The sequence below is a fragment of the Chanodichthys erythropterus genome, chromosome 19 (genome assembly GCF_024489055.1).
Source record: "Chanodichthys erythropterus isolate Z2021 chromosome 19, ASM2448905v1, whole genome shotgun sequence".
In the NCBI taxonomy this organism is placed as follows: domain Eukaryota; kingdom Metazoa; phylum Chordata; class Actinopteri; order Cypriniformes; family Xenocyprididae; genus Chanodichthys; species Chanodichthys erythropterus.
Window position 1 is genome coordinate 1,794,657 of NC_090239.1, and position 9,801 is coordinate 1,804,457.

General features: G+C 33.7%; 1 protein-coding gene across 1 annotated transcript; it reads right to left on the reverse strand.

The window, feature by feature from the left end:
- Positions 1-374: 374 nt before the first annotated feature.
- Positions 375-5,717, reverse strand: ndr2 (nodal-related 2). Its single transcript, XM_067370062.1, has 3 exons — positions 5,462-5,717; positions 2,564-3,306; positions 375-527 (listed from the first exon to the last, which is right to left on the reverse strand). The coding sequence occupies exons 1-3, from the start codon at positions 5,715-5,717 to the stop codon at positions 375-377; spliced, it is 1,152 nt and encodes a 383-aa protein (XP_067226163.1).
- Between the last annotated feature and the right edge of the window lie 4,084 nt (positions 5,718-9,801).

A 9,801-nucleotide genomic window follows, 5' to 3' on the forward strand; every position in this document is an offset into this window, starting at 1 on the left:
ATCAAAGCTTTATTTATGTATTATTTACAATAAATATTTACATAGATTCTCCACCTCATGGTGTAATTGTAAATACATAGACAGTGCTTGAGATCTTTATAATCCATTTAACAGTTTTCATCTCTGATCATCGCTTTCTAGACCCTCCAGGAGAGAAAAGTTCTTCTTCACTTCTTCTTTTTATCAGTCATGCTGAACTGGGACTCCTGATCCCTCAAGTGTTGCGTCTCCTTCTCTTTTTGAAGTCCTTACATGTTGTGGATAATGCCGCTGGGCTCTCACAGGCTCACTCCGGCTCTGGATCTTCAGCCGCAGCTCTTCCTCTCCAGCGCTGTGACGGTCCGTCAGGAGCGCTGTTGAAGCTCTCGGGTCCGTCAGAGACAGCCACACTCCTCCACCACCATGTCTTCATGATGTCTCAGGATCAGCTCTCCGTTCTCGTAGTACAGCATGCTCAGAGGACTCATCTTTGTGGGCGCGCAGCAGGCGGCCGGAGCTCTGCTGGGATGGTAGTACTTCAGCAAACTCTGGAGGAGGAACAGATGAAGAGCAGCGTTACTTTACCATCATTTCTTGATATTTTGAATTAAGTTTCATTTTCATATTTTCCATTTTTATTTTAACTTCAGTTAAGTTTTAGTAATTTTGCTCAGATTTTTGTTTTTTATGTATATATAGTTTTTAATCATTTTATTTTCAGTTTATTTTAATATGTCAAGGTATATGAAATGATGATGAGAAATGTTGCCTTGGCAACTAGATAAATAAAATACGTTTACATTTTTTTAGTGGTGTCAAATCGATTAATCGCGATTAATCGCATCTAACATAAAAGTTTGTAAATATATCATGTGTGTGTGTGTGTGTGTCTATATGTATATATGTACTCTCTCACACACATATATATTTTACAGACTTTTATGTTAGATGCGATTAATCGCGATTAATCGATTTGAAAGTACTAGTTTTAATATTTCAGTTAACGTTAATGAAAATGTTTTTAATGTAATTTTTATTTCAGTTTTTACTTTAGTTATTTTAGTACTGAAATGAAAATGAGACATTAAGTTTTTAAAGTTTTTTTAATATTTTATTTTCAAGTATTTCCGATTATTTCAAGTAATAATTTTTTTTGTATTTTTATTTCAGTTTTAGTTTGATTTTTTTTCAGTACTTCAAAAAGCTAAAGACAATGAGAAATATCGTCTTGGCAACTAGATAAATAAAATAAATTTATGTTTTTTTTGTGCTGTCAAATCGATTAATTGTGATTAATCGCATCTAACAAAGGTTTGCAAATATAATATATATATATATATATATATATATATATATATATATATATATATATATATATATATATATATATATATGTGTGTGTGTGTGTGTGTGTATATATATATATTATATATATACTCACATGCATATATTTTTTTACAAACTTTTGTTAGATGCAATTAATCACAATTAATCGATTTGACAGCACTCATTATAATATTTCAGTTAACGAAAATGTTTTTTAATTTTAATATCATTTTTATTTCAGTTATTTTAGTACTGAAATAAAAATGAGAAATAAGAAGTTTTTAAAGTTTTTTTTTCAAGTATTTCAATTTATTCATTTTTTATGATTTTATTTCAGTTTTAGTTTGAATTATTGCAGTACCTCAAAAAGCTAAATGAAAATGATAAATGTTGCCTTGGCATACATTTACCTTTTTTTAGTACTTACAAAACGATTAATCACGATTAATCGCATCTAACATATATATATATATATATATATATATATACTCTCACACACATATATTTTACAAACTTTTATGTTAGATGCGATTCATTGCGATTAATCGTTTTGTAAGTACTATTTTTTTTTTACATTTTTAGTTAACGTTAATGAAAATGTTTTTTAATCTAATTTTCATTTTTAGTTATTTTAGTACTGAAAAATGAGAAATAAGAAAAAAGTTGTTAAAAGTTTTGAATTTTATTTTCAAGTATTTCAGTTTATTTCAAGTAACAATTTTTTTGTCATTTTATTTCAGATTTAGGTTTATTTCAATACTTCAAAAAGCGAAATGAAATTGAGAAATATTGCCTTGGCAACTAAATAAATAAAATACATTTATGTTTTGTTAGAGCTGCCAAATCAATTAATTGCATCTAACATAAACGTTTGTGTGTGTATATATAGATGTACTCACACATACACATATATAACAAACCTTTAAGTTAGATGCGATTAATCGCGATTAATCGATTTGACAGTACTCGTTTTTAATATTTTTTATATATTTAATTATATATATATATATATATATATATATATATATATATATATATATATATATATATATATATATATATTTAATGTAATTTTTTATTTACGTTTTAGCTATAGCTATAGCTTTTTATTTTTATTTTATTTTATTTCAATTAACGTTTATTTAATGTTTTCTAATGGTTTTAGTTAACAATAATAACCCTGTTGAGGAGAACATCTGAAATATCAAGCAGTTCCAAAACACGTTATAATTTAGTCAAACTAAGCTGAGCTCCTCACCTGCATGTACGCGTGGTTGGTGGGATGAAGCTCTTCCCCCAGAGGGTTCGGGCAGCTCCCCTCGCAGCGGTACGCGTTGTACTTCTTGGGGAACACGATCCACGATCCCCATCCGATCTGATTGAAGTCCACGTGCATGTCCACTCTCCTGCACATGGAGCTCCTCTCCGCCGGACTCCTGACCAGCTCCGGGTTCCTCATGGGTTGACCTCTGCGACCCCTCTTGCTCTTGTGCGGCTTCTCTCTCCGCACCTCCTTTCCTTCGGTGTTGAATAAGAACTTGGACTTCTCCGCCGTGTGGAGGAGGCTGGCCTTGTCCTGTTCTCCCTGTTCGGAGGTGGTGTGGGAGAATATCAGCAGCATGGCTCTGTGACGGATGCCGTCCGTATGTTTGGGCCCGTTCGGAAGAGATATCGCGGCTCTCTTCGTCTTCACGCGCCTCCTCTCGGAGAGTTTCGGACCGACCCAGTTTAGGAGCAGGTCTGTGATGTTGTAGACCCTCCAGTGATGGGAGACGCTCATCAGAGATGATCCCGACAGCCGGCCCAGCGACTGGTTCTCCAGACAGACGTCGCGCTGGTTGCACGGGACGTCCTGCTGGTGTTTGATCTCCACTGTGATGTTCATCTGATGCGTTTCTCTGGGAATACGAATCCTCAGCTCCGCGGCCTGAATCTGACGCTCAGACAGCACCGAGGAGAGGTCGAAGTGTGTGACGTAGTGCCCGTCTTGATTGATCAGACCTGGGAAAGATGAAGAAAAGACGTGAATACACTGCACATGTCAAAGACGCAGCCCATCAGGCTCTTTTGATATGTATTTTCCTCTCTGTCGTGCACACAGAGCTGACAGTAATGAGGTGATTTGTGCCAGCTGAACACACACACTTTGATCCTCGTGTGTGAGGCTCTCGTCCGCTGGAGTGTATTAGGCCTGGACATTTACATTCAAATTGCTAATTGCTTTGGTTTATCTAATAAGTGGTGCTGGCTGTGTTTAATAGCTCTGCCGTTCAGTTCAAATAACATTAGATGACTTCTGTAATAGTGGCTCCACCTTTGAATTTGGAAGCAATTGCACTTTAACATAATTTAACAACATTATTTCAAATATCTATTATATTTTTTTCTTGTTGCAGTCTGATGTTTATTCTAAATAATCATTAAACTGTAACAATAAAATATACTTTTTGAGATTATTTAAAATATTTATTATATTTTTTCTTGTTGAAGTCTAATGATTATTCTGGTTATTATTAATAATTTATTCTTGTAACTAAAATATTTGAGATAATAATTAAAAATATTTATTATATTTTTCTTGTTGCAGACTAAAGATTATTTCATTTATTATACATAAAATAATTATTATAAATAATCATGGACGAACAATAAAATATAATATTTGAAATAATATTAATTTAAAATATTTATAATATTTTTCTTGTTTTAGTCTAATGATTTTTCTGTTCATTAATATGTTATTATTGTAACTAAAATATAATATTTGAGATAATAATTAAAAATATTTGTTTTATTTTTCTTGTTGCAGACTACAGATTATTTTGTTTATTATAAATAAAATTATTTATTCTAAATAATCATAGACTATAACAATAAAATAGAATATTTAAAATATTTTTCTTGTTTTAGTCTAATGATTTTTCTCTCTATTCTAAATAATTTTTAGATTGTAACTAAAATAGAATATTTTAGATGATAATAAACATATTTTTATTATATTTTTCTTGTTGCAGACTAAAGATTATTTCGTTTATTATAAATAAAATAATTTATTATAAATAATCTTTAGATTGTAACAATATTTGAGATAATATTAATTTAAAATATTTATAATATTTTTCTTGATTTAGTCTAATGATTATTCTGTTTATTCTAAATAATGTATTCTAAATACACTGTAACAATAAAATATAATATTTGAGATAATATTAATTTAAAATATGTAAAATATTTTTCTTGTTGCAGTCTAATTATTCTGTTTATTACTGTAACAATAAAATATATTCATAATTGAGATAATAATATTTATTATATTTTTCTTGTTGCTGTCTAATGATTATTCAATTTACTCAAAATAGTTTATTCTAAATAATAATGCAACAATAATAATAGAATAAATATTTAAAATAATAATAATATATATATAAATGTATTTAAATGTTATACTGTATTGTTGTTGACAAACCAAGCCAATTAAGTGCTTAAATGTTTTCAGAAGAAATAAACATTAATGATCAGTATATCGATATTGATTTTATAAACCTCCTTTCATCCCTCCTAACACATTAAATCTTTAAAACAGCAATCAGTTAGTCGAAGGTGTGGACCACATCAGCTTAAATAGTTTCATATCTTGAATTATTATGCCATATCACATCACCAATCTGATTAAAACCCACAGTATCGATCTGATATTAACTTTATCCTAATGGAGAGGCCAGGCAGCGCGACTCTAATCCCTTCACAACAAACACCGGATCGAAACCCATCGTTTAACACCTCCAGAGCTCGTGCACATCAGCGGCCCCGCGCGTGCTCGGAACCCGGAGCACCTAATCTAATCAGACGACGTGTGAAAAAGAGCCGAGGAGGGCGATGTTGATTTGGGTTTAACAACTGATTTGTGTAAGGATGTCTGGCGAGGGTCTAATCCACATCAGCTTTGCGCAGAGCATTAGTCCTGGACTTATTCAGCCGCGAGTGAGATGTGGATTCAAGGTGTCTGGCGCTGAGATTTGACAGCCAGGAGCCACAGAGACCCCCAACAAAAGACCTGAGAGATGTTTTCACCTCGGTGCGCATGCAAGCTCCCATCTTTACATGTAAAAATAACTCCTTTTAAACAGCTGTGAATGATAGAAATGCCATATCTTACTCTTTGACAGGATGCTCTTGATGGTGTCCGCTTGCTCGTGCTCCATGTTCTCCTCAGGACGCGTCTGGTTGAGTTTGAAATGCCGGTAGAGGTGCATCATGTAGGTGGGTAAGTGATGCCGGTGGCTCCGGTCCAATCTGGATGGGTGAGGTGACATATTCCGTGTGCCATGATGATGATGATGATTGTGCTTTCCGAACACTCCAAGAAGCAGAAGATGGTAGCAGGCCACGCGCAAAGCTCCGCGCACATGCATGATGGACTGAAGTCAGAATGACAGGTCGAGGGGTCCAGGAGAGCTTATATACCCCCTCCCTCCGGCCCTCTGCATATTTAACAAGTAGCAGAGGACATTAAAGGAAATTGACATGCCATGACAGCTCATCATCTATTCATGTGGTAATGCGCCGCATATTTTACAATGAACAATTAGAACACCTTGCGCCCGCGTGACGTCACCAAAGTTGCTTTTTGCCCTTTGAAGACTGTAATGGCACTTTCACTGCGAGAACTCAAGACAGGGACGGGTTTACAGAACTTAAGTTGGCGTCTGATTCAGGGAGTCGATTCGTTCGGACGAATCCTTCAGCAGCGTCAACTCTTATCAAATGCATGAAACATCAGATTTATACTGATAGACTTAAAATAAATCTTATTTATTTTGTATTTTGATATATATATATATATATATATATATATATATATATATATATATATATATATATATATATATATATATATATATATATATATTAGTTTAACGCACGCATTTATCATGCAGAGAAGATAGTTTCAGAATGATTTAATGGCGACTGATTCAGTGAGTTGATTCGTTCAGACGAATCCTTCAGCAGCGTCAACTCTTATCAAATGCATGAAACATCAGATTTATATAGCTACTGATAGACTCAAAATAATGGCTTAACTTGTAGATAATTTTATAGGTATTAGTAGAATAAATAAATATCAGGGCCATTAACCATCATAGACACTGAGAGGGACTAGTCCACCCAAATAATTAGAAATGGTGATTCAGTGAGTCGATTCGTTCGGACGAATCCTTCGGGTTTTTTTATGTGCTCTTTCTTTGTTGTGAATGAAATATCTAGTTAAATGTTAGTATGGTCCCATTCACAGTTTGGACTCGACCAAATAATTAAAATAATTCAAATGAACCGACTCAAAAGGACGATTCCTCGCTCCAGTTATCACAAGAGAATTGTTTGTGTAAGTGTCGCATTGAGTTATTTGTTGCTCTATATATATATATATATATATATATATATATATATATATATATATATATATATAGAGCAACAAATAACTCAATGCGATTAGCCTACAAATGATTTAACTTGGCGTTTGATTCAATGAATCGATTCGTTTGAATGAATCCTTCAGTATTTTATGTGCTCTTTCTTTGTAGGGAATAAACTATCTAGTAGTCACATATTAGTTTGTATGGCCCCAAACTCATGCACAGTTTGAACTTGACTAAATCATTAAAATGACTCAAAACAATGATTCGTTCACGATTCGTTGAGTTTTCGATTTGTTTGAGCTTTAGTTGAGTTTTTTCTTGATATATATATATATATAATTTCCCATTGGCTGATGGATGATATAGTGCTGCTGTGAAAACACTGCTAACTTTTATATAGTAATATATGGAGCCTAATAAATAATGATAAAATAAGGCATAAAAATCGCAAAAATTATATATTATATAATTATATATTATATAAAACGATTACGAAATCAGATAACTTTTTTCAAGTAGCTAATAAAGTAATGCATTAATTTTAAATTTACAACAAAATATCTGAGTTACTTTTTCAAATAAGTAACGCGTTACTTTGTTTTCCCATTTATTGACAGCTCTCCTGTCCCCATGTTGACCTTTACAATTGCCAAAAATAGAACTTTTTCGTTGTTATAAAAAAACAAACAGCCCAGATGAGGAAAAAGTAACGCAAAAGTAATGTAACACATTCATAAAAAGTAACGAAATTAGTTACTTTTTTAGGGAGTAACGCAATATTGTAATTATATATCATTTTTATAGATTAAATGAATGGCTAGACTGACTAATATACACAATACACACGTTTTCTCTTTATGGTTGAACTGATTTTAGGATCCTGCAGCGCCTGGCACCAAACACACACACACACACACACACACACACACGCGCGCGGAGTGGACACACGCATGCTCAAAGAGCCCGTCTTGGAACCCACGAGTGCCTTCTTTCTTTCTTTCTCTCTTTCCTTCTCGAGTGTTTGAATCCAGCCGTGCACAGAGAGATCTGCTGGAGTGTGTTTGCTCAGACCAGCGACTCTGTTTTGAAGGCGGAGGCTGTTTCATGGCGATGGTGAGTGCTCAACTTTCTGCAGAGCTTTATGTGATCGAGTTCTCCTCACATGCATGGATGTAGCCTACATGGTTCATGAAGCTGCATTGCTGTAGTTGTGAAAAGACACGAGTTATTAAAGAGACTGAATCTGTTCGGCTATATACATGTTACTATTTGTGCATGAATATGATTCACTCAAGTTATACGTATATAACTAGTATGTGATTTGTAAATTAGTTTAGAACGCACACATTTATCATGCAGTGAAGATAGATTACAAGAAACGCATGAAAATGATTTAACTTGGCGTCTGATTCAGTGAGTCGATTCGTTCGAACGAACGAATCTTTCTGTATTTTATGTGCTCCTTTGTAGGGAATAGTCAAATGTTAGTATGCTCCCATGCATAGTTTAGACTCGACCGAATCATTAAAGTGAACCGACTCAAATGAACGATTCATTCGCTCTCTCCAACTATCAAAAGAGAATCGTTTGTGTGTGTGTCGCATTGTTGCAGTTTAGTAAAGAACAGAACTCGATTAAACTCACATTCACGGCCATCATCTTGATATTTGAATCACTTATGAAGTCTTTCACACCCTGAGGTGATTTTACAAAGCTTTTGATGTGGCAGATAGAGGTAAAATCATAACTGAGGGACTGTAAACGAGTCAATTTGACAGTATTTTAGGAAAATAATATGACTAAAATAGTCTCTCATTTTTCTTGACAGGCTCACATTAGAAACTCCGCATTAAATAAGACATAATCTATTTCTCATTATTGAATATGGATGAAACCTACATGTTTAAATCTTATCAATCCTCATAAAAGCTATTTGATATTAGTGGATTGAAATGCTAATGTGTGGATCGAGAGTCGAGTTTATGAAGATTAATGGTGATGAAGTTCGTTTCGATGCAGTTCGGTTAGTTGAGCTGATAGCCATCAGAACTCTATGAATAATCCATCTGTTTGAACCTGTCAGGACTAGATTAGAGGAGTTTGCGTTAGGGATTGAGATAAAGTCAGAACAGGCACGGGTCATTTGTGGAGATCATTATAGAAATGAGGCCAATTAAAAGCACAAAGACACCTTGATTTTCTCTGGTTGGAAACATTGAATTCATATCTAATTTAAGCTATCAACAATGCAGATGCTTCTCTAGGTATTTCACCTGCTTTTGAAGTTCATAAAACTTTGTTATGAGAAGTTTGACATTGGGGCAAGTTGTCACAAGATCTAGTCCATCTTTCAAACTACAATTACAAAATCAATCACAATTTTAAATGCTATTGCGTAAACAGTAGATCCACAATGGGATAACCTTGATTTCATAATTGTTTTACTGTTTTGCTTCATCAATGAGTGAATAAACAGCAGGTTCCCATTGTGACAACTTACCCCGCTACTGGATTCAGCAAAATATTTTTGTAATCAAGACTTTTAGTTTGTGTCTGTACAGAAATTGACATACATTTTTGTAACCCAAAGCCACCCTGGGAAATATTAATTGGAGATAGCTAGGGATGCACCGATATGAACATTTTGGCCGATACCGATAACCGATAATTCTTTATATTTGAAAGCCGATAACCGATATATTGCCCGATGAATCTAAATCCAAATTAGATTACAAAAACAAAAGTCTCACCATTAAAATCCATGTCCAGAGCACACAATTATAATGTCCTCATTATGCATCTTTTATCACAGACTTGTGCTGTATTTTCCTTTTTGAAGTGATTTCCAATCATATTTCAAGCAGTTCAAAACATCATGGTGAACAGTGCGCATCTGAAGGAAATAATCCATTATTTATCGGCGTTAATATATCGGCCAAATTTTCTTATCTGGCCGATAACGATAACATTAAATATGAACATATATCGGCTGATACCGATATTGTGGCCGATATATCGTGCATCCCTAGAAATAGCTGGGAATTACCTGGAATAATTTCATCCTTATGAACATGGATTG